Genomic DNA, 26,091 nt, shown 5'->3' with positions numbered 1-26,091 from the left:
ACCAGTCTCACGTAACCATCCAGCCACAGTTTCTAAACATCTGATCAGTGCGTCTGGGGCCGAGTCAGGATCGCCATCCATCAACAGATAGAGTTGGGTGTCATTAGCATACTGATGGCAGCCCAACCCAAAACTGGACAAGCTGGGTGAGGGGACACAAAGATGTTGATAAGCAGCGGGGAGAGTATCGCACCCTGAGGCACTCCACACACCAAGGAGTGGCACGAAGACAATTCCCCCCCCCAAGCGCCACCCTCTGTCCCCGACCAGAGAGAAATGAGCGCAGCCATTGAAGGACTGTGCCCTGGATCCCCACGTCGGCAAGGCAGTGGTCCAGGAGTTCGTGATCGACCATGTCAAAGGCTACTGACAGGTCTAGAAGAATCAGCAGCCCCAACCCGCCTCGATCCAGCTGCCTGTGGAGATCATCTGTTAGGGTGACCAGAGCTGTCTCGGTCTCATGACCAGCGCGGAAGCCGGAGTGGAATGGATCCAGAGCCGATGTTTCATGCAGAAACCCATCAAGCTGTTCAGCAACCGCTCTCTCAATCACCTTACCCAGGAACGGAAGATTCGAAACCGGGCGGTAATTGGATAGATCTAAAGGATCTAATGATGTTTTCTTTAAGAGCGGGCGCACCCCTGCCTCCTTCAGTTCCCCTGGGAATGTCCCGGTGCCAAGGGACAAACTGATGATGTCTCCTAGGGGGGCCCGCACCTCGTCTGAACACGCTCTAATCTGCCAGGACTGGCATGGGTCAAGAGGACAGGTGGTGGGCTTTCCAGCTTGGAGGAGTCTGTCCACATCGGTTGGGGATATCCGGTCAAAGTGGTCCAATACTGGACCCGAGGACAGTCAAGGAGGCTCCAGTTCCGTTATTGTATCCAAATTGGCAGGGGGTCACGGCGGAGCAACAGGACCTTCTCCGCAAAAAAGCTCGCAAATGCCTCACAACTGTGTGTCAAATTGTTATTTAAATTTGGCTGTCCCTCGAGGGATGTTAAAGACCTAATTATACTAAATAATTGTGCCAGGCGAGAGCTAGCAGATGCAATGAAGGCCGAGAAGTAAGACTTCTTAGCGGCCTTCACTGGCATCTTGTAGGTTTTCATAAAAACCCTATAAAATGTTCTTGAGGCTCCGTCGTGGGCACCCTGCCATACTTGCTCTAGCCCCCTGAGGTCCCGCTTCATTTTCCGGAGCTCCTCGGTAAACCAGGGAGCCCGGTTTCGACGGGGTCGCAGAGGGCGCTTAGGGAGATTTGAGGAAAGGAAGGGGAGGGAGAGGAGAAAAGGGAGCAAGAGTAAGAATGGGGATGCAAAGGAAGTTGTCAAAAAGGAGGGAGTAAGGAGGCATTAGGAGAGGGATGAAGATGAAAGCAGGGGCATGAAAAGGCCTAAAGAAAAGGAGGAGATGGGGTGAAGGGGAAAATGGATGCAAAGCAGAGCTGCAGAAGATAAGAGAGAAGTGGCTTCAGAAATGGAGCTGCAAAGGTGAAAAGAGACCTCAGTAGTTGCATGGGATGAGATGGGAAGGGAAGGAGAAATGCTAGGGGGTTCATGTGTCAGGAGTGGTCAAGGGGTCACCGAGTGCAGGAAGCAGGGGTGCAGCCCCTAATATTTTCCTATTTTTTTATGTGTTGCAACGAGGAACAGCACAGAGTTTATACGGATGGGGATGTGCTAAAATCCCTAGTATAGCCTCTTGATTGAGCTCTTTGACTCCTTCTGGCAGCTGAAAACTGAATGCCCTCAGCAGGCTGGTCAGGAAGATGAATATTTCAATCTTTGCCATCTGCATTCCCAAACAAATGCGAGCCCCTGAGGAGGAGACGGGAAGAAGGCAGCAAGTGAGCAAAAATTTACTTTCCCATGTTCATTGCTTTGTAGCTATAAGCATTCTGCATAACACTTTGGCAAAATAGACATAGTTAGGATAGGGAAAACATCAAGGCTGCTGTCAGTTTTCTAGCCTGGTCAGTGCTAACCTTTCTTTCTTCTTGTTATACTTATGTTTTGTTCTGTAGTTTGAAGTTCCCTATCTCATATCAAGGAAGATACATTCAGGAAGAGGATGGATTGAAGATGAAGGGTCCTGGGGGAGGGGCAGGGCAGAGAGCATCTCCCAGGGCTAGAAGCCAGTGTAAGAGGGTCTAGCTCCAATGAGAACTGGGAGGGCTCACTTTTCTGTGTGCAGAATAAGGGTGAAGATTTAATTTTGATAGAGGACTCTGTAATTTCCTTTATTTCTTTTCTATTTTTTCTTTCCTAATCTTTTTTCTATTTTCCCTTTTAGATTAGTATGATTTTTATTGTGTCTTATGTATAAAGCTTTTTAATAAACTTGATTTTAAAAAATGAAAGGAAAACTTTGGTCAACTGCCCAAATCAGCAATGCAGAAAGGGGTTAAGACCATGGAGCAAACTCTCCTGCCAGGTTTACTTCACCTTGGTAGGAACTAGCATTGCTGTCTGAAGAGAAGTTGGGTGGCTTGCAGTGGTGATGTGTGACAGGGAACAGCACTATCCTGGTTCTGGCAGTGCTGCCTCTCTCAGGGACAGGGCAGGGGTGGCAAATGTTGGGAGGTGCAGATGGAGACCACATAAGTGTATGTGCATGTGTGGGTCCCAAGCCACCAACCTAGAGATCCCCTTAACTTGCCAGTGCCTTGCCCCATTCTGCTGACCAACAGTGCCACTCCAGCCAGAAAAGTGCTCCTTCTGCTCCGGCCCACTCCCTCCTGTGCTGCTGCTAATGTCATTTCCTGGAAGCAGACCAGTAAGCACATCTACAGATCACAACGTAGCTTGGTCTTCTGTGTTTACCTGCACCAAATGGGAGATATTCTTCTCTGTTCACGAATTGTCCATCCTTGTCCAAAAAATGATTTGGGTTGAACTCTGCAGGTGTCTCCCATCGTGTTGGATCAAGAAGAACAGAGCGCAGATCGGGAATAATCATAGTCCCCTGCAAATAAGAAACAAGTGACTTGGAATGCATTCATATCAATACTTTTTTTATTGTCCCACACTATCCTAAGACTAATCATTGCAGAGACTGATCTGAATTATTATTATTATTATTATTATTATTATTTTATTATTTTATTATTATTTTGGTGGGTGGCTTTGTATTCATCACTGTAAAAACTTTCTGTACAGGCAGGAACACAAAAGGACTTTTCCCCACCTCTTTTAAAATGAAAGCTCACAAGCAGGCTGAGACCTCTGGCCACTACATGCTTCTCCCCTGCCACAATTGCCCCATGGAATGGCACTTGCCAATGGTGAAACATGTCTGCAGATGGAGCTCCTGCTCTTGCCCTTCAGATTTTTGACTAGACAGGAAGTTCCTGTACGGCTGGCTGCATCTCTCAATATGAAACCTTCTGCTGCTCTTTGTTCTTGGGCTACAGGAGTGCAGCTATATCACACTGTTATACCTTGGGAATGAGAAAACCACGCAGCTTCAAATCCTTTGTACATTGCCTAGGTAACCCAAAAACACCGGCAGGTTTAAAGCGCTGCATTTCATGAATCACAGCATTTGTGTAGGGCAGTTTCTTCTTGTCTTGATAGCAGATTGAGTGAGCAGAACCTATGACATCTTCTATTTCCTTGTGCATTTTATCTGAAGAGAATGATGGAAACAGAAGGTTTATTGTGAATACTGCATTTTATTTCAGATGGACATTTAATTCCCTTGAACATATTCCATAAATCTCTGTGAATGAGTCCCAGTTTCTTGCATTTTTAGATCACCTGGTCCTCCAAAGAGCTCGTCTCTGTACATGGTTCTTCCCCACTCTAGATCCCAGGTGTGAAAAGGCTGAAAGTGAAGCTCATCACAGTTGTTTCTGGTTACCAGAGCTGGCTGGATTTGCTGAAGGGCTGGGATCAAAGGCTGTCATATATTCATTCTCCACCCCCAGCCCTCAATATTTCCTACTTAGTTTCACTAATACTCATTTCCTCATCTGATCTTTGGCTAGCATCACCCATATAAAGGTAAAGGTAAAGGACCCCTAGACGGTTAAGTCCAATCAAGGGAGACTATGGGTGCTTCGCTCATCTCGCTTTCAGGCCTTGGGAGCTGGTGTTTATCCACAGACAGCATTCCGAGTCATGTGGCCAGCATGACTAAACCACTTCTGACACAACTGGACACCATGATGAATGCCAGAGCACACAGAAATGCTGATTACCTTCCCACCGCAGCACTACCTGTTTACTAACACTGGCATGTTTCGAACTGCTACGTTGGCAGAAGTTGGGACAGAGCAATAGGAGCTCACCTGTCTTATGGATTCGAACTGCCAACCTTCTAATCAGCAATCCTTAGAGGCTCAGTGCTTTAGACCACAGTGCCACCCGCATCCCTCATGTAATGGTGCACAAAGAGGCAGGAATGAGGCTCAGTCACTTATCTCACAGCAGGGGCATTCTTGTACATTTGCTGCATAAAGAAACTGCTAGCAGATTTGCAAAACAAAACAGGTTGTGGAATGGAATCAAACTGGAGGAGGGAATGCGTTGATTCCTGCATTGCAGGGGGTTGTATTAGAAGACCCTTGGGGTCCCTTCCAACCCTACTATTGTAGGCTTCCTTATGAAACCTTTAAAGAACTATGCTCCACCCTAGTGGTCAAGAGAAGCCCTGGCTCTCCTCTCTCACCTTGGATATCTGGATGACTTGCCAGGAGGAGAAGTGCCCATTTCAGAGAACACGTAGTTGTGTCCGACCCTGCTACAAAGAGGTCAAAAATGCACTGGGCCAAGTTTTCTTCATCATAGGTGGACTCTGGGTCATTCCTGCTCTGGTGTTGAAAATGGGGAAAGTGACATGTCATTTACATGCATTACATTCTGTCCTTCAGCACTTTATCTTCTTTCCCCCACTTATTACCATACCACCCACACATGCTTCATGAGAGGTGGGGTGTCCTCTTATAGTGCCTAAGGTGAAATGGGAAGCTGCTGCCACCCCCCCCACACACACACACTGTTGCTGCCCTCACTCGCTGGATTATCACCTTTTCATGGTGAGTGGGCTTGCACATTCCTATGACCCTTGTGAGTGAAGCCATTGGGAATCTCGTACTCCCAGCAGGGTCACCCAAGGCAGTAAGGTCAAAGGGGAGGAGCTAGACAAAGAATGACCCAAGAAGTCATCAACGGCAGAACAGGCGGGTGATAACAAGTGGTATGTTACAACGGCTGTAAAGGTGGATGAAAGCTGCAGCAGATAAGAATTTACCAGTTGCCATGACAACTCATGCCATCAGAACAGAGCCTTACTGCGAAGACTGTTCATTGGTCAGTGTGCACTGATCTACAGACATAAAACAAATTCACGTACAGGCATCTTCCAAAAATCTCATCCCAAACCCAAACACCCAAAGTTCCATGGTGATCAGCATATGGTAACAGGAGCAGGATTGTGAAATCTGGAAGCCCTTAGTCATGAAACAGCACATGGGCGGTGGATACAGATTCAGTCATTCTGACTCAAAGAACAAGGCAGTTGAGCAGCTTGGCAGCTGTATCCATGACTGAGCAGCCCTTTTTAGGATCTACTCTGCTCACTCCAAAATGGGGGAGGGGCTAGAAAAGGTGCCCTAAACATACTCTGCCTCTCTTTTTCCCTGACTGGGTTACCACGCCCAGTGGGGTCACCACCCAGCGGTGGTAAAAGACAATTGAACTTTGGAACATGGAATATACGGACAGATATAACACAGATAATGAGCATCCTGAAGGCAGAACTGCCATCATTGCAAGAGAGATGTGACATTTTAACATCAATATTGCAGTGCTTCAAGAGACTCAAAGAGCAGGTAAGGGACAACTGAAGGAAGAAAAAGGAGGCTACGCATTCTTCTGGAAAGGTCTATCTGAACAAGAATGTCAAATATATGAGGTAGGCTGTTATCAAAAACAATCTTGTAAAGCTCCTGTCAGAAGTCCCTACCAGACATCTGGTAAACTCACCAAAAACCAACAGGCTTCTATTACCAACACACTCGTTTGACAGAAAAATAAATTTAAAACTTCATGGAGGAATCCTCAGTTTAGTTTAAGAATATTTTGTTTTGGATTTTCTGTTTTCTCAGTCCACATTTGAATGTCAGATAAACATCAATCCAAAAAATGCTCCAAAGGAAGACCCCATAATACACTTAAGTTTCCACTCCTTTACACTCACATTTCCTAGACATTTCTATATTTGCTTATGGATGGATGTCAACCCACTTGAGCAACTAAATTGACTATGAGAAATATTTGGAGGGAACTCAATGCGATTTTCAAATGAGATTCAGAAAAAAAGATACACTGGTACCTTGCTTTTCAAACAGCTTAGTTCCTGAACAACTTGGAACTTGAATGCTGCAAACCTGGAAGTTAATGTTTCGGTTTACGAACTTTGGTTCGGAAGCTGAATATGCTCCTGAGCTTCCATTTTCACTGTTCATAGAATCATAGAATCATAGAGTTGGAAGAGACCACAAGGGCCATCGAGTCCAACCCCTTGCCAAGCAGGAAACACCATCAGAGCACTCCTGACATATGGTTGTCAAGCCTCTGCTTAAAGACCTCCAAAGAAGGAGACTCCACCACACTCCTTGGCAGCAAATTCCACTGTCGAACAGCTCTCACTGTCAGGAAGTTCCTCCTAATGTTTAGGTGGAATCTTTTTTCTTGTAGTTTGGAACCATTGCTCCGTGTCCACTTCTCTGGAGCAGCAGAAAACAACCTTTCTCCCTCCTCTATGTGACATCCTTTTATATATTTGAACATGGCTATCATATCACCCCTTAACCTCCTCTTCTCCAGGCTAAACATGCCCAGCTCCCTTAGCCGTTCCTCATAAGGCATCGTTTCCAGGCCTTTGACCATTTTGGTTGCCCTCCTCTGGACACGTTCCAGTTTGTCAGTGTCCTTCTTGAACTGTGGTGCCCAGAACTGGACACAGTACTGCAGGTGAGGGAAAGCAGAATGTTAGCCGCTTTGAGACTCCTTAAAGGGAGTGAAAGGCGGGATATCAAATCCAAACTCTTCTTCTTCTTCTTCTTCTGACCAGAGCAGAATACAGTGGCACTATTACTTCCCTTGATCTAGATGCTATACTCCTATTGATGCAGCCCAGAATTGCATTGGCTTTTTTAGCTGCCGTGTCACACTGTTGGCTCATGTCAAGTTTGTGGTCAACCAAGACTCCTAGATCCTTTTCACATGTACTGCTCTCAAGCCAGGTGTCACCCATCTTGTATTTTTTTAAAAATAATATTTATTAAAGTTTCAATAAGAAAAAAGTTACATAGGTAATAAAAAGAAAATACAAAAAGTACAAAAACCAGGAAAAATAAAAACAGTTAAAAATAAATCCCTCTTTCTATATCTTACAATTCATTTACTTATTTTCATGACTTCCTCACACCTCCCTTTTTTGTATTCCAATTCAAATAGTTAGTTCAGCAAATCCATACCTTCTTTACACCCATCTTGTATTTGTGCCTCTCATTTTTTTTGCCCAAGTGCAATACTTTACATTTCTCCCTGTTAAAATTCATCTTGTTTGTTTTGGCCCAGTTCTCTAATCTGTCAAGGTCGTTTTGAAGTGTGATCCTGTCCTCTGGGGTGTTAGCCACCCCTCCCAGTTTGGTGTCATCAGCAAATTTGATCAGGATGCCCTTGAGTCCATCATCCAAGTCCTTGATAAAGATGTTGAATAAGACCGGGCCCAAGACAGAACCCTGTGGCACCCCACTAGTCACTCTTCTCCAGGATGAAGAGGAACCATTGATGAGCAAAAACTATTGCGCTGCTAATTTGTGCCCCCCCCCCATTGTAATCAAAGCCTTCCATTTCCGATTGAAGTGTCATGAGGTGATATTTGGAGCTTATATTTGATGCTTTTGTTTTTGCTATTTTTTGCGTTTTTGTTTGTGTGGCTTTTTCATTTTTGTGACTGTAGCTTGTTCTTCATTTTATGATTGATTGATTGATTGATTGATTGTGTGACTACGGAAATGGATAAAAACCCACCATCCAAACAATGACTATCATCAGCGCAGGTAAGAAAGAATTTTAATTTTAATTTTTATCCATCCACAATACTGTTTTATTTAATTTATAGTACAGTACAGTGATTACTGCTTTCATTTTATGGATCAATGGCCTCATTAGATAGAAAAATTCACGTTAAATTGCTGTTTTAGGGGTTGTTTATAAAAGTCTGGAATGGATTATATCATTTTCCATTACTTTCTATGGGAAAGCATGCCTCAGTTTTGGAACACTTTGATTTTGGAACAGACTTCTAGAACGGATTAAGTTTGAGAACCAAGGTATCACTGTACTGGTTTCCAGGCAAGGGATTAGTATTCACATATAACAGGGAATATAATAATTCCTTGAATGAGCTGCCTACAGTTTTGAAGCAGATACTCATTTGCATTCACATTTGTACATGAAAATATCTATCCTTTCCTAGCTATTTTAGTAGATGCCTATGGAAGGATGTCAACTCACATTAGCAATTAAAATGACTATGAGGGAATTGGGGGGGGGGCAGAGAGAGATATTGGTGTCCTGGCAAGAGATTAGTATTCACTTATATTTATTTTTTTATTTTTTGTTAAAGATTTCAACATAACAATTAATCAAAAACATATCATCCTCATTCCCCCCTACTTTCCCCTCCCCAAAAAGAAAACCAGCCCTCCCACCCCCCAGACTTCCCTCAGCTCCTCTCGCTGTTCACTCATAACATGGAATATAATGATTCCTTGGATGAGCAGCATTCGGTTTCAAGCAGATACTTACTTTCTCCATCTGAAGTAGATAGAAATCAATGAAATCCTGTGGCTCATACAGAGACTGATTCTCCTTATGCTTCTCTATCTCCTCCTTTGCAAATGAATGCACCATCTCCACGCAGGAGAAAGCCTTCTTGTGGGGCCCTGGGAGATGTTTCATGAGCCATGGGAGCATTTCATAAAGCTAAAGGAAATATAGCAGAAATGCTGCCGTTACCATGAGGAAGCTTGTTCAAACCATTTGTGCTTTGCAATTGCACTTATAAAACATGATCTGCATTCTTCTTCAGGGCTAGCATATTAGTTTGAGTCTCACTAAGAAGAAGGAAGGTGTCTATAGCTTCTCTGGAATCCCACAATGATTGGATTCTGTGAATTATCCCTAGCTGAAAATGTGAAAGAAAAGTATGGCTCAAAATATTTTTCCAGCTCCCAGGCATAATTCCAAAACTGGGCACAATCACAGGACCTCTCCTGGAACACGTTAGTGCCCTTTTGTGGCAGGTGGGGGTGGGTGGAGAATAGGGATGGGGGGAATTCAAGTACAGTAAGTTTCATGAGTAATTTTTTTTTTTTTTTTTACAGATTAGGAATGGATGTAGAAATGTGGAGAACTGAACTTAAATTTGAGGAAAGGGTTTGGTTGATCATACAGAAGGGGGCTGCTTTCCTCAGCAATATCGGTAGTGCTTGAGTTGCTGGTCTCTCTTTCATTAAAAAAGAAATTCCAGCCAAGTGGTGCCTGCAGGGACCTCACCATGGACGCCATCATGAATGCCACTGCTAGGTGGGTATAGAGTAGACACATTTAGTTTTCTATGATGGCAACAAAACTATGTAATTCCCTTCTTGAGAAGATTATTTTGTTCACCTCTGTTCCCTTTGGTGGGCTCTAGATGACCTGTTCTCAAGGTAATTTTTCCATTTTTGTCCCATCTTCCCTCTAAAGAGTCTCCTGTGGTGGACAGAATCTTCTTTTGTTGTTTTTTTTATGGGGGGTTTTGGTGTGTTTTTTATCTCAATGATAATCATGAGCAATTGATCAGGCTGTGAGATAGTAAGTGGCCCTTATCTCAGATCAATTTAAACCTGATCTCGCTTCTCCAACCCTCTATCGGAATATTGATTTGTGGTATTAAAGCCCTTGGGAGTTATTAAAGCCCTTTGGCAGGAATGGAAATAACTACTCACAGCATAACCAAAGCTACATACAAATTGTAGGATAAATTCTATGGCTTCTATCAGCTTCTGGAACCGTTCATCTTCAAGAGCAAACCGGTGCCCAAAAGCCACAGCACATATCACATTGGAGACTGAAGTAGCGATGGGCATGGAGGGGTCAAGTGGCTGTCCTGCAAAATAAAGTTATACTAATGTTAGCTCAGCTGGTCCAGTTCATACTGAGAGTGGGGTTTCATGGTGGCCAAGAGAAAATGCTGGGATCTCCATTAGGAACCAAGAAAAGCATATCACATTCCTTTCTAAAATGGACAGAGGTAGGACAAATATATCTCCATATGCCAGCTCAGCACTATCACTTAGCATCACATACCCTTTGAACATGCAAAAGCCTCCACGAGCTGATGGGCCTCCTCTGCTACTTGCTGCTCCGTGCCTTTCTTTTCCCGCCACAGCTTCCGCAGAGTGACTACAACAAAGCGTCTCTGTTGCCTCCAGGTGTGACCATTTGATAATGCAATACCTATGGAAAATCAGTGAGAAATAACAACAATCATACCTCGGGTTAAAGTCACTTCAGGTTAGGACTTCTGGGTTGGTGCCTCCTGTAATGGCAGAATTCCTCTGATTGGGAGGAATTTGCCCCGTGGGAATCTGGGTCTGGCCGCCACGGCGAAGGCGGAGACCCGAAAAAATCACAGGCGGGAGAAGCCTGTGAGCGTGGGATTCGGCGGGCACCTTTTGTGCCTCCCCCACTCGTGGGGAAACCCAGTTTCAGGGGTCCGGAGTGACGTGGGGTGAGCGGCGCGGTGCTTTGAATCGTCTGCTTCTTCCACAGAGCGAAGCCGCATAGCTGTTGCCGGAGAGCGCTGACTTTTTCCTGTGGACAATTTGTTTTCAAAGTAATTACCTGTGAGTAGAGCTGAAGCGGAGAATCGGATTTTTAAACGTTTAACTTGGCATCGTAACGGGGAGGTTCAATACAGGAAGTCCGCCTTCCCCTTTTGTAAATAGACTGAAGCAATGAGGCTGCAAGCTGAAGTCTTGGAAAGCCTTTTGTAAAAGACTAAATTTCCATCGGTAAAGAACATTAAATCCCCCCTTGGAGGCAGGAGAAGAGGGGGGAGTTGTGGACTGAGTATGCCTGCAGGGGAGAGTGAAGAGAGCTAAAATACCGCCGCTCTGACCCTGGAAACGAACTGCTAGCAGGACTGACGTCTTTTGGAATGCTCATTGACAGCGTTTAGAATGTTCATTGACAGTTAGCTAAATAAGAGATATACATTGTTTCTACTGTCTCCGGCTGTTTTTAAAAAGGAGTAAAAGTAACTGAAAACTGAAACTAACTTTGGAAAAGAAGACATTACTGACTAATATAAATAGAAACTGTTTCCCCCTAGTGGAAGCCTTTGAAACTGGTTGCTTTACAAGAGCTGGGCTAGGGGAATTTCCAGTTGCAAGATAAAAAACTGTGAGACTCTGGAACTGACCTTGAAACTTTTAAGTGTTATGGCAAATGGAAAGGAAAAAACAGACCAGTCAACTGCTGAAAAAACATTAAGGTCTGGGAGGACTTGGCAGCAACCCAGGAGAGGCTCAACATCAGGCCCCCCTGCTTCTTCTGCTGCTGCTTCTGCACCAGTACACTCAAAACTAAGAGGAATGTCGACAGAAGAGGCCTTAGCAGTTGCATTAAATAAGATAAATGATTCACTGGAACAGCTTAACAAGAAAGCAGACATGACAAATGTGAAAGTGGATGCTGCAACTATTAAAATTGACTTAAATACAGAAAGTATAAATAATCTGGGACAAAAGGTGAATACCAATACAGAAACCATCCAAAAATTGATACAGGAATCTACTTTGATACGGCAGACTGCGGAGGAAGCTAGGGAGAAAGCCGTTGCTGCTGAATGTAAACTAACACAACTGGATAGAAAGAGAGTCCTAGCCCTACAGAGGCAACTTGATGATCATAAGTTGACGCTTGCTATGATTGAACTTAAAGAAAAACAGACGAATCTGAGGATCAGAGCCCTACCTGAATTGGAGAAGGAAAGTTTGATAGACTTTCTCACACAGGAATTTGCTGACTTTTGGGACTTGGACTTGGGTCAAGAAGAGTTTAGAATTGTGAGGGCCTTCAGACTTGGAAGAGGAGGGGGAAAAGAGAAGAATAGAATAAGAGACTGCTTGATCACCTTTCGAACTAAAGAAGAGAGAGATAGAATCTTGGGTTGGCACTACCAGAAGAATCTGGAAGTACAACAGTCAAGAGTGGAAATTTTTAAAGACGTCCCAAAATATCTATTGGATCTTAGGCCTAACTACGGAGATATTGTTGCCCTGGTCAGAAGGAATAAAATCATCTTTAGGTGGGAGTTTCCCCAAGGTCTATCCTTCAGTTTCAAAGGAAGGAAAATAAAAATAAGATCAGTAGAAGATAAAGTAAAGTTTTTGTATAAATACGAAGAAGATCTGCAGAAGAGACTTGGAAAAGAGCCAAGAGCATCAGATAGAAGATCATCAGATAGAGGACTATAGCAAAGAGCATCAGATAGAAGATCACCAAATAGGGGAATAATGGATATATCAGCATTATCCTTTGGATTGGATCTCCCAGTGAACATGTCACCACCACCAACAACAGAAGAAGAGCAAGCATTGGGTACAGTTGGAGGAATATCAGCGTAATTACACGATGGTGTTGCAGGTTTTGAGTTGGAATGTGAATGGATTAAATTCTCCAGAAAAAAGGTGGAGAGTCTTTCATTTATTGAAAAAAGAACATTTGGACTTGATTTGTTTACAAGAAACACATGTGATACGGCTACACAGGAAGATATTGAGTAATAAAAGATTGGGCCAATAATTTATCTCATCAGATAAAGTTAAAAAAAGAGGAGTGGTCCTTTATGTAAAGGAGAGCCTATTACCAAAATTCATATTCAAAGATGACCAAGGAAGATTTGTTGCAATTGAAATTCAATCACAAGGGGAGAAATTCCTGATTGTTGGTATTTATGCACCAAATGAAGGAAAATCGGAGTTTTTTAAGAAGCTACATGAGACTCTGATGGACTACATGGACTATAATATGATTTTGATGGGATAATATGATTTTGATGTAGTCACCAAAGATGGTAGACTACCAAAAACCTTTTTTGACATGACTGAAAATATGGACTTAGTTGATATTTGGAGAATGAAGAACCCTCTGAGAAGAGAGGGAACTTTCTTCTCTGAGGCTAAAATGACATGGACAAGAATTGATCAAATCTGGGTAACCAGGGGATTGGCTCCGAAGATCAGCAAAGTGGAGATTTGCCCCAAAACTTGTTCTGACCATAATGTTGTGAAGATGGAAATGAAATTGACACCAACTGCTTCCTTTAGATGGAGGATGAACGATACTTTGTTCAGGAATGAAGAGGTGACCAAGAAGGCCCAAAAAACTCTAAGAGACTATTTCGAGATAAATATGAATAAATATGATACTTGGTTTAGGAATGAAGAAGTGACTAAGAAGGCCCAAAAAACTTTGTGAGACTATTTTGAGATAAATATGAATACTACTGTGGAAAAAAGAGTAATCTGGGACGCAAGCAAAGCGGTTATGAGAGGATTCCTAATACAAGAGAATGTAATTAAGAAGAGAACTCAGAATAAAAAAAGGATAAAATCTTGGGGAAAATAAAGGAAGGAGAGAAGAAACTAAGACCAAAACCGAAGTCACAGGAGATCCTGAAAGAGATAAAGGTATACCAAGTACAATATATGAAGCTGATGAATCAGAAAATAGAATGGAAGATTAAACAGATGAGGCAAAAGTCATTTGAATCGGCAAATAAGTGTGGAAAATTGTTGGCCTGGCAAATGAAAAAAAGACAAAAACTCAATACTATTACGAATTTGGAAGTGGAAGGAAAGACTATACAGAATCCAGTGGAGATTGAAGTGTTTTCAGAGGTATTTCAAACAACTTTATACACAGGAGAAGCAGAAAGAAATGGACATTGATCAATTTTTGAAAATAAATGGACTACACAAAATCTCTCAAGAAAAACAGCTAATGTTGAATTAAAAAATAATGGATCAGGAGGTGAAAGGGGCCATCCAGAACATGCAATTAGGTAAATCTCCAGGACCAGATGGTTTGATTTCAAGATATTACAGATCTTTGAAAGAATGGTTAATACAACCATTGAAGGAAGTCTGCAATGAAATATTGGAAGGGAGAAAGGCACCAGAGTCGTGGAAGGAAGCTTACATTACACTTATACCGAAAACAGAGACTGAAAAGACACAGCTCAAGAATTACCGCCCCATATCGCTGCTTAATGTGGATTACCAAATTTTTGCAGATATTTTGGCTAAAAGATTAAAAAGGGTGTTAGTAGAAGAAATTCATAAAGACCAAGCGGGCTTTCTCCCGGGCAGACATTTGTCTGACAACATGAGGAATATAATTAATATTCTAGAAAAACTACAAGTGAATATCAATACTAAGGCAGTCTTGATATTTGTGGATGCAGAGAAAGCCTTTGACAACATCTCTTGGAGTTTTATGAAGAAGAATCTACAGGGGATGGGGGTAGGTCAAGGTTTTGAAAATGGTATAGGTGCAATTTACTCAGAAAAAAAGGCAAAATTAATTGTGAACAATGTAGTGACAGAAGAGTTTAAGATTGAGAAAGGGACACGACAAGGCTGCCCAATTTCTCCATTGCTCTTTATATCGGTCCGTGAGGTTTTGGTAAATATGATTAGAAAGGACCAAGAGGTTAAAGGTATACAAGTGGGAGCTAAACAGTACAAATTGAAAGCATTTGCTGATGATTTAGTATTGACTTTACAGGAGCAAGAATCTAGTACTAAAAGGGTATTGGAACTGATTCAAGAATTCGGACAAGTAGCAGGTTTTGAACAAGATGAAAACTAAGGTTTTAGAGAAAAATTTAACTGTGAATGAGAGAGAGACGTTTCAGGAGGAGACAGGATTAACATTGGTTAAGAAAGTGAAATATTTAGGGGTTACTTTGACTGCTAAAAATGTGAATTTATTCAAGGATAATTATGAAAAATGTTGGATTGAAGTGAAAAAGGATTTAGAAATATGGACAAGTTTGAAGTTATCATTGTTAGGCCAAATTGCTGTGATAAAAATGAATGTGTTGCCAAGGATGTTGTTTTTGTTTCAAACATTGCAAATTTTGGATAAGATGGATTGTTTCAAGAAGTGGCAGAAAGATATTTCCAGATTTGTTTGGCAGGGCAAGAAGCCTCGAATAAAATTTAAGATATTAACTGATGCGAAAGAAAGAGGTGGATTTGCCCTGCCAGACCTTAAACTGTATTATGAATCAGCTGCTTTTTGCTGGCTGAGAGAATGGCTGCCTCTTGAAAACACTGACGTGTTGGATCTAGAAGGCTTCAATAATGCATTTGGCTAGCATGCATATTTGTGGTACAATAAGGTAAAAGCACATAAAGCGTTTAAAAATCACATTGTTAGAAAAGCATTGTTTAATGTTTGGAGAAGATATAAGGATTTGTTAGAAAAGAAAACCCCAAGATGGTTGTCACCAATGGAAGTGAAGGCACAGAAAAAACTCAATATGGAGGCCAAATGACCGAAATATTGGGAAATTTTGGAACAAGATGGAGACAAAATAAAATTGCAGAGTTTTGAAAAATTGAAAAATAAAGTGCGAGATTGGCTCCATTATTACCAAATAATGGAGGCATACAATTTGGACAAAAAAGTTGGTTTCCAGGTGGAAAAATCAAAATTGGAAACAGAATTGTTAGATTCAAAAATCAAGAATTTGTCAAGAATATTTAACTTGCTGTTGAAATGGAACACTCAGGATGAAATGGTGAAATCAGCTATGATTAAATGGACACAAGATGTTGGACATAACATTATGATGGCTGACTGGGAACAGTTATGGACCACAGGTATGAAATTTACTGCATGTAATGCTCTAAGAGAAAATTTAATGAAAATGATTTATAGGTGGCACATGACACCAGTCAAGCTTGCAAAAATCTACTATTTGCCCAACAATAAATGTTGGAAATGTAATGAGACTGAAGGTACATTCTTTCACCTTTGGTGGACATGCCCAAGGATTAAGACATTCTGGGAGATGATTTATAACGAAATGAAAAAGGTTAATATACCTTCCTGAAGAAACCAGAGGCCTTTCTCCTGGGCATGGTCGGCCAATTGGTGCCAAAGAAAGATAGAACTTTTTTTATGTATGCGACAACAGCAGCAAGAATACTCATTGCGAAGTATTGGAAGACACAAGATTTACCCACCCGGGAAGAATGGCAGATGAAGTTGATGGACTATATGGAACTGGCGGAAATGACTGGCAGAATGCGAGACCAGGGAGAAGAGTCGGTGGAAGAAGACTGAAAAAAGTTTAAAGACTATTTACAGAAATATTGTAAAATTAATGAATGTTAGAAAAATGTTAGAATGAAGTTATATGGCTTTAGTAGAAATGTTATAAGGAATCAAATATAAACAGATTAATAGAGTATTAAAGGAAAAAATAAGGTTAGAATGTGTTAAGATAATTATAGGATAGAAAACAGAGGAAAATGGAAAGGAATTGCTGAAACAATTAACAGAAGTGGAATACAAAAAAGGAGGTGTGAGGAGGTCGCTGAAATAAGCGAATGAAAGATAAGATATTGAAATTGTTTGATGTGTTTTAAATTGTTTTTGTTTTGTTTTGTTAGTTTAATGTGCTTAATCATTTTTTATTATTTCTTTCTTTGTTGTTTGTAGTGTTTAAATTGTTGGAAAACTAATAAATATTATTTTCAAAGTCGCTTCGGGTTAAATTTAAATCTTTTCAGGTTGCCTCCCACGGCGACCGGGAAGTAACGGAACAGGTTACTTCAGGGTTTTGTTGCTCGCACATGTGCAGATGCTCAGAATGCCGTCACAGGCATGCTCACTTTACAGTATCAGCAAAAAGTGAGATTTCTCGACAGCTCTACCGTTTTGATTTTTGAAGAGAAAACTGGTATCTGATACAGTGTGATGTCGACAAGTTTAGATCTTTCCATGGAAGGCCGTCACGATCAAATTTCACTTCTATCTCTCAAGCTTCTGGTGATGCTATTGGGAAAAGAATGGAAGTGGTGGAAATGGAAGGAGCTTTTTTCTTTCTCTCTTGCTAAATTAGGATGGAAAATCACTGCCTACAGGAAATGGGATCACAAGATATAAAACTGGGTGTAAAATAATGAATATACAACAAGTAAATAACTATGGGTTATTTTTTAATATTGTACAGTGGTACCTCAGGTTACATACACTTCAGGTTACATACGCTTCAGGTTACAGACTACGCTAACCCAAAAATAGTGCTTCAGGTTAATAACTTTGCTTCAGGATGAGAACAGAAATCGGGCTCTGGCAGCGCGGCAGCAGCAGGAGGCCCCATTAGCTAAAGTGGTGCTTCAGGTTAAGAACAGTTTCAGGTTAAGTACTGACCTCCGGAACGAATTAAATACTTAACCTGAGGTACCACTGAGGTACTACAGTGCAGAGATTCCTGTTTAAATAGAAATGAAGAATTTGTTCTTTAAAAAAATATGGAGGAATGGTTGGAATTTTTTGGGAGATAAAGTCACCATACTAGAATGGAGGAAGACTATTGGGTACACACTTGAAGGTGATAGCCGACTGGTGAAAGACCCTGTGTGAGAGGCAGAGAAGGAAAGATCTCCCAGGGTGGGAGACTGGGGGAAGAAAGGGAAGCACCCAGGTGAGAGCTGGGAGGGTCCACTCCCTTCTGTGTGAGAGAAGAGTTAAGATCTACCTTTGAGAGAGAGAGCTTGGCGTTTCTTTCTCTCTTTTACTTTTGTTTGTTTGTTTGTTTACTTAGTTAGTGTTTCTGAAAAGTTTCAATAAAAAGTATGGAAAACCAAACAAACCCAATTCAGCCAAGCTGTTACTACTTCTACTGGTCCAGCTAGACAGGTTTGGGGTTTTTTACTGAGGGTGAATTCTGCACCATATTTTTGACAAGACGTAATGCATCAATGGTGGATATATTCTGCTTTGTTAATTCTCCTGCAACGCTGCCTGAACACTACTGCATTATTTCTGTCTGTGGAAACTATATTGCAATGAAAGTGGGACAAAAATAAGTTTGTACATTTGTAGTTTTCAGCAGAAAGTTAAAGGATGTGACAGAATGGAAATGAAACTGTATGATCACCTCAAAATCATTGCAGGCATAAATAGTATTGACAGTGAAGTTGGATATAACACCTTGAAAGTATTATGAGCACAAATCATTATGAATGTGCAATTAATTAATGTGTTTTCTGGAGGAGCCCTTAGCACCAGTAATAAACTGTGGAGTTAGTGAAAGGAATTATTAGGCAGGCCAGCCCCACAGTAATTCATATTATGTCTTTCAGAGTGAATGTCCCTGTTCTTTGGAACTGCATTCAGAATATGACTCTGCACTCCCCCCCCCCCACAGGAAGACATTTTTCCCCCAACAAGCTTTCCCAGTCGTGTACAATGGTCACTTCAATAGGTGTATACCATTTATTGTTTTAACCCATATTTAGTTCTTGTTGGTTTTTGTACTGTTTTAAAACCTTTTATAATAAATAATAATAATAATAATAAATAAAAGACCAGGCTAAATTCAAATTGAAAGCCAGGCAGAATAGCTCTGACTTACAGGCATTCTTAAGGAAATCAGCCCTGAGTGCTCACTGGAAGGACAGATCGTGAAGTTGAGGCTCCAATACTTTGGCCACCTTATGAGAAGAGAAGACTCCCTGGGAAAGACCCTGATGTTGGGAAAGATGGAGGGCACAAGGAGAAGGGGATGACAGAGGACGGGATGGTTGGACAGTGTTCTTGAAGCTACCAGCATGAGTTTGACCAAACTGCGGGAGGCAGTGGAAGACAGGAGTGCCTGGCGTGCTCTGGTCCATGGCGTCACGAAGAGTCGGACATGACTAAATGACTAAACAACAACACAGGCCCTGCGGAAGGAAGTTATATCCTGCAAGGCCCTGGTCTCATGCAAGAAGCAATTCATAATGTATAATGATGATAGTAACTATGTGATTGCAAAGTTCACATGTTATATTTGCCACATGAGTCCATGCCCAAAACATGTTGGAAGAGCTTGTTGAGAGAAGCAGTGTGTTGTGTTTCTTAGAGATGTCATAATCAATCAAATCTTCACATGTGCTGAAGCCAGGTTTCCATGGACCCAAACGAATGTGTCATTTGATAGCATGAGGACTAGCCACTCTGAATGATCTCAGCCCCTAGGTGTAGGCTCCTAGGTAATGCATCTCCCGTTGTGTGCAGCAGTAATAGAGAATCTTTGTTCTGTTTTTCTGGACAGCTCTCTTCAGAAAATACCAGTAGAAATTCTTATTCTCCACTACTTACCCTTTCCTTTTATCAGAGTCCTAAGGAAAGGAGTCTCTAGTCGCTCGTCTAATTCTTCAGAGTGGTCAATGAGCGCTTCTTTCACTGCTTGGAATCCAGACAGTACTACAATGGGTAGATGTCCAAACCATATGGTGTAAATATTTCCATGTTGCTTTCCCAGCTACCATTTGGGTCAAAAGAGAAGAGAGGAATGATGTGTTCAAAAAAAGCAGTTGGATATTTCAACTTAATACGAGAACGTCATCCTCCCTCACCTCTGCAGTTCCTCACTATGTGCAGTTCTCTTGCTATCATCCTTTCTCCTCCTCCCCCGTCCCCTTCCTCCCTTCCTTCCTCCCTCCCTCCCTCCCTCCCATAATTCCAACCCATTTGTTTTACTCCCTCCTACCCATGTTCCCTCTGCCTAGGATCAGAGCAGCAGAGACACTTCATAGTAACCAGCCCTCCTGCGACAGACAAGAAGATGCACAAGTCATTGCCAGAAAATGATCTTGCCACAATCTTTGTGTGTGCAGGGATGTGGAACCTGTAGCCCACCAGATGCTTTTGAACTAGAACTCCCACCTTCCCTAACTATTGGCCACGGTGGTTGGGGCAGATGGGCTTTGTAGTCCAAAACATCTGGAGGGTCCCAGGTTGGCATAGGCTGGGCTAGAGTCCTGGGTCAGCTTTCAGACCCACAGTGGGTCACAGCAGGAGCATCACCACCATAAAAAATATATGGGAAGGAATTAAGATGATACATGTCTGGGCTAGAGATTATTACCAATTCCAATGTTTTAAAAGTTAATATGTTCATATCTGATGGCTGAGTAATTTTGTATTTTTTGAAGAGTTTTTGCTGAAAAAGCTCAGAATTGTATTTAAGAAACAAACAAACAAATTAATTAAACTATGATCTGACAATGAGTAAACGCTTGCGGAAGAGGCAAAGGAAAGGTGCGTGTTCTGTTTGTCTCTTGTCTTCCCTAGTGACACGTGAGCTGCTGCTGAGAAAGGCTGATGTGCTCCTGCTTCATTGCCAATCGAACTTGTTGCCCTTCCATCTGTTGGAAGGGGAGAAGTACACAGTATTCCACGCCAGGGATGTCCAACAGGTAGATCGGGATCTACTAGTAGATTGTGCTGTGTCTGTGGTAGATCTTGGGGGTCCCCGAACCTCCCTGAAAGCTCAAGACCTTTGGCTCCCTAAAAAAGCTCAATAAATTTGGTAGATCACCGCCAGATTCTTTATAGTGGGAGTAGATCTCAGTCTCTTGAAAGTTGGACATACCTGTTCTAGGCCATGTCGCAAAATGCAATAGAACAAAAGGAAGACAAGATCAAGAACATACTGTAATAAGCTGTTTTATTAATTCAGCTTCTTGTGTTACACAATGTGTTTTGGAGATGAGTGCCCTTCAACCAGCAGCTATAAACAACACACATAAGACATTAAAACTAGTATAAAGAGGCAAGATTCAGATTAATACTGAAAAGCACAAAACCATACAAAGTAGGATAATGGCAGCATGGGTAGCTATGTGAAATCAGGGGAAAACACAAGGCAACAGAAAACGTATTTTCTATGGGTCAACTTGTAAGTGGTAGCAAGACTTCCTTTCCAAGTGCCATTAGTTTCACAGCTGCAGTTGGTGCTTTCTAAATGACTCTCTGAAGCTGATTTCACAGCACTGGCCTTGTAATCTTGGAGAGAGTATTACCTGGAGATTAGCACTCACTGTAGGCTTGCCATACATAGGGAAAATTCCTGACATGTCCTGACTGGAATCGGCAAAATGTCAGGAACACTGAGATGTGTGGCAACCCAAAGGAAAAAGCTCAACAATTTCCTAAAAAATGGTTTGCCGCAGAGATCCTTTAAGAAGATTTTGGTATTTTAGTTTATAATTTGTTTTTTATAAATGCTTCTGGTTTGAGTGAAAAAGATTGAATAGGGCATGGAGGTTAGTACCTGTTGAGAGGCTGCTGTGAATTAATCCTGTGGTCTGTCTTTTTTCTGTAATAATATTTTATTCTTTTTTCATATAGAAAGTTACATTTCTTAACCTTGGTAACCTCAAGGTAAGATTACTTGCAATGTGTTGTACATAGGGCTGCCTCTGAAGACAGTTCGGATACTTCAGCCAGTGCAGAATTCAGCGGCCCGGTTGCTCACTGGAACAAGAGCATATTACATCGCTCCTGGTCCGGCTGCACCAGCTACCAATTAGTTTCTGGACCCAATTCAAAGTGCTGGTTTTGACCTAGAAAGCCTTAAATGGCTCAGGACCACAATACCTCAAGGACCGCCTCTTTCGATATGATCTTACCCAGACCCTGAAATCATCTTCTGAGGCCCTTCCTTGTGTTCCTCCTCCATAAGAGGTCCAGAGGGTGGCAACACAAGAATGGGCCTGCTCTGCAGTGACTCCCCATCTGTGGAATTCTCTCGCCAGGGAAGTTCACCTGGCAAAACCTTCCTTTTTAACTAGGCCTTTGGTTGGTTTCATTTACATCCTATGCCCTTTTAAAATCTGATTTTTTTTCTGTGGGGGCGTATTATTGGGTGGTTAATAATAATAATAATAATAATAATAATAATAATAATAATATTCCAATTAACAAAGAATTGGAACATATAAATTTTCCATATAGAAAGTTACATTTGTTACTCAACAATTATACAGTGGTACCTCGGGTGAAACACACTTCAGGTTACATATGCTTCAGGTTACAGACTCTGCTAACCTAGAAATAGTACCTCGGGTTAAGAACTTTGCTTCAGGATGAGAACGGAAATCATGCTCTGGCGGCACGGCGGCAGCAGGAGGCCCCATTAGCTAAAGTGGTGCTTCAGGTTAAGAACAGTTTCAGGGTAAGAACGGACAGGTTAAGAGGCTAATGATGGGAGTAAATTAGCCTCCCGAGTTTTCCCAGGGGGTGGGAAAATGCTGCCTCATCCGCAGTTGCCAATAAATCACCCCCGAGTTCGAAAGGAGGGGGTGGGGGCACTGGACGGAAAGCCCTTGAGTGAGTTTTTGGATCTCCTGGACGCTACTTCTGATTGTGATCCTAGTTGCATTGCTCAAGATAAATAATTGGAGAAGAGTAAATGCATATGTTTCGAGTGAAGGAAAGGGTGTACTGATTGCTAATTAAATTGACCACTGAGAAGCTGAGTGACGGGTTGGACTGAACAGAAGACTACATCAAAGAATCACAACTATGTCAGTATGTTGAAACGGATCGGAAAGGGGGGGTAAACTTTTCACTTTTTCAATATGATTTACCTAACAACCCCTCCCCAAGAAGAACCACCACATGACTGATAGCAAGTGAGATGGGAAAATAAACTGTGTGGAAATAAAATTATCAACTAAAGGCTCTGTTTTGCGGAAGATCTGGAAAGGTAACAAAAGGCTTTTGGATGACGCAGTTCTAATTGGGAACCGCCATTATGAGACTGACTTTGTTGCAAGATTTACAGTCAAAGGGGGAGGGAGCCACTGTTCTGTTATCATATCTGAATTCTACATTTGATTTGGCAAGAACTCCCCTGGAAAGGCTGATTTATGGAGGAACTGGTCTGGGAAAGTTAATGAGCAGACGCTTAGACTGTATTTTATGGGAACTGCTGAAATGGCGCCTGCCATTTGAATAGGACTTTTGGATCAGCGTGAAAATCCACACAGGACTATAATAATGTTTGCTTCAACTCGCTTGTGGAGATAAATCAGAGGTTATTAAGAAGAAAAATGATAACAGCAAGAAGATTGGAAGACGGGATTTGTAAAGGATAACAACAAAGAGATGGAAAGATGGGACTTGTGAACTTCAAAGCAGCAGAAATATGAGATGATTGGACCCTTTCTGAACTCGAAGCATGGGTACCCCCCCCCCAAAAAAAATTAACATTTGGCTAAATATTTGGAGTTTATTATGTACTGGTATAATTTGGAATTAATGTGATATGATTGGTTTGTTAACTGGAAATTTAATAATAATAAAAAAAGAACGGACCTCTGGAACAAATTAAGTACTTAACCCAAGGTACCACTATATTCCAATTCAACAAAACAAGTGATTTCCCACTCACCCAATACCAATGTTTATAACTCGAATTACATACTATTGCATTTTAAAGTTCCATCTTATCTAATTTGATCTTCTCTAACATGTTTCTTAATATATTCTGCTGTTTTCTTACAGTTTAAACCCCGCTGTGGTCATTGCATATGGGAAATAACTTTTTTATATAGACCGGAAAGGTTTTCCAATCTTCTTTAAAAGATTCTAAATTTGTATCTTTTATCAATTTTTGCCATCTCTGCATATTCCAAGATTTTCATAAAGCATTCTTCCTTTGAGGGTGTTCTCTCCTCCTTCCTCAGTTTAACAGTATACAATAAATATTTTTGATCTGTAGTTTTTAATGCGCATTTTCAACTTTTATATGGTTTTGTGCTTTGCAATATTAATAATAATACTATTTACATTATTACTATTATTTGTATTGCTTACAGCTTCTGACAACGGAGGCTTATGGCATTTACCATTTTAACCCATGCCATCGTTGAAGCTGAAATATCACAATTGTTGGGGGAAATAGATAAAACAATTGCTGGCATCAGACTGAGTTATTACTAAGCAATAAGTACCTGAATGAGAGTATTTTCATCAATCTTGAATCCAAACCTCCATGTGGCTCCAATGAGAGGAAGCTGGAGAAGTCCTGGAGGATAATGCCTGCGTGACCAGAGCTGCTTCAGGTAGTGCAGAATTAGAAGAGCCACCAGCAGAGCAATCAAAAGTGCCCATACCTCCATCTTTCTCTTGCTGTCTCTTTCTCCTTAATTTTTTCTAGGTTGCCTGGTCAGGTTCAACTATCTTTCTCTAAGGAGTTTTTGCTTTCATCAAAGACATCAGCAGTATTCTCTGCTTTTATATGCTCAGTAATAAGAAACAAATAAGCAACAATGGGTGCAACACCATTTGTAAGTAGCCTTGGAATGTGATTCAATCAAACACTAGTACAATCAAATGCTATAATCATTTTAATATGTGTCACACAGATGTGACGAAGTGTGCTTTATATCAGGCACATTGAACTCCCAAGAGACTGTGATCTACTTCCAGTATCCTGAGAGTCATCTGGTATTTCATATTGGTATCTTTCCCCCTCATGGAATTGCTACTCCTTGTAACCTGTGCCTTGGGAAGGTACCAATCTGATGTAGGCGTCAAAGCCTTCAGAAAGAACTCTGAGTTCAAGCTCTTATTAATCCAGCAATGAGGGCCAGGATAGTAAATGCATTGCAATTGCAACAGGCAACAAACTTCTACCTGCAGTTGAATCGAATACAGTGTAGTACAATTGCTACTTCCACAGAGCACTTGCTAGTTGCAATCCATCAGGGGTGCCAACTTGAATAAAATATGGGGAAGGGGGCAAGTGAGCTCCACCTCGTATAATCAATCACATAATATGGCTCACGTCCACCTTTAGAATAGCAATTGCCATTAAATTTGGGGGAGCCAGGCCCCTTCACATATTTTAGAGGGGCACTGAAGGGACCTCAGCCCCTATTTTTCGCTCCTAGGTAACCCATTTCCTGTTGAGTGCAACAGTAATAGAGAACCTTTGTTCTGGACAGCCCTTTAAATGTTTTCTCATAGTCATGAGGAAAGGAGTCGCTCGTCTAATTCTTCAGATGGCTAGGCAGCACACCCCCAGAGATGCCTCCTGTTGGCATTCCACTGCCCAAGGCAGCTCTCACAGCCTGCCTTGTGGGTGGACCGGCCCTCTGCTTCATAGCTGGTTATGATAAGAAACCCCCACACACTTTCCTGTATTTACAGCGGTAGCTGCTGGTGCTAGATTTTAGGATCTGTGGGTTGGCATAATAACACAATACTGGCATGAAGAGAGGGATCCAACGGAAACTCTGGTACACATTCAAAATGTGTGCTACATATTTCACTGCCTAATGGTCACCACCATATAATAGTCGAGTTCCTTTTTTCAAGCCTTAAAATCAGCCCCAAAGCATTCACCACATAATGGTCACAGGGCATTGTAAGCGTGCATGAGAATGCCTTGCCCCAGTTTGGACCACCTATTATCCTTCCTGTACCTGTTCACACATATTCTGTGCATCCTAATCACACCAAAAACAGTTAGTAACAAGTAATAAGCATTATAAACATAATTATGTTTCTTCATAAAGACTGTTTCCTCGATTAAGGGTCGTTCCTTGGTTTTTCACCAAATAATCGTCGCACCCCCTTTTTTTGAAAAGAATAATTGGCATAAAAATGTGACAATTATGGTGAAATATGGTACTTAACACTAAACATATTTAAACATTCGTTTGTCATCATGATAAGCATTGTTCAAAGAGGGAAGGATGAAAATATATTTTGGCCTTTCTATTATGTCAAGATGGATGAGACAGGAATTTGAAGTCATACTCTAGTTTAAGAGCATTTTGTTTAGGATTTTCTGTTTTCTCAGTCCACATTTGAATGTCGGATGAACATCAATCCAAAAACATGCTCCAAAGCAAGACCCCTTAACACACTTAAGTTTCCAGTCCTTTAAGCTCACATTTCCTAGCCATTTCTATAGATGCTTATGGATGGATGTCAACC

The 26,091-nt window shown here is 41.5% G+C and overlaps 2 protein-coding genes across 2 annotated transcripts in view; one reads left to right on the top strand and one right to left on the bottom strand.

The window, feature by feature from the left end:
* The window catches only part of LOC310844912 (cytochrome P450 2J4-like), a 289,677-nt gene that overhangs the window by 38,787 nt on the left and 224,799 nt on the right, over positions 1 to 26,091 (top strand). The gene's annotated exons all lie outside the window — the stretch shown is intronic.
* LOC310844915 (cytochrome P450 2J2-like) lies at positions 1,258 to 24,552 on the bottom strand. The gene is made up of 9 exons (XM_083739661.1): positions 24,099 to 24,552; positions 19,456 to 19,618; positions 10,372 to 10,521; positions 10,011 to 10,171; positions 8,827 to 9,003; positions 4,676 to 4,817; positions 3,444 to 3,631; positions 2,827 to 2,968; positions 1,258 to 1,821 (listed from the first exon to the last, which is right to left on the bottom strand). The coding sequence occupies exons 1-9, from the start codon at positions 24,264 to 24,266 to the stop codon at positions 1,634 to 1,636; spliced, it is 1,479 nt and encodes a 492-aa protein (XP_083595787.1). The 5' UTR covers positions 24,267 to 24,552; the 3' UTR covers positions 1,258 to 1,633.

The sequence above is a fragment of the Podarcis gaigeae genome (genome assembly GCF_964106915.1).
Source record: "Podarcis gaigeae genome assembly, chromosome: 5".
In the NCBI taxonomy this organism is placed as follows: Eukaryota; Metazoa; Chordata; class Lepidosauria; order Squamata; family Lacertidae; genus Podarcis; species Podarcis gaigeae.
This window is presented reverse-complemented; position numbering and strand designations above follow the sequence as displayed.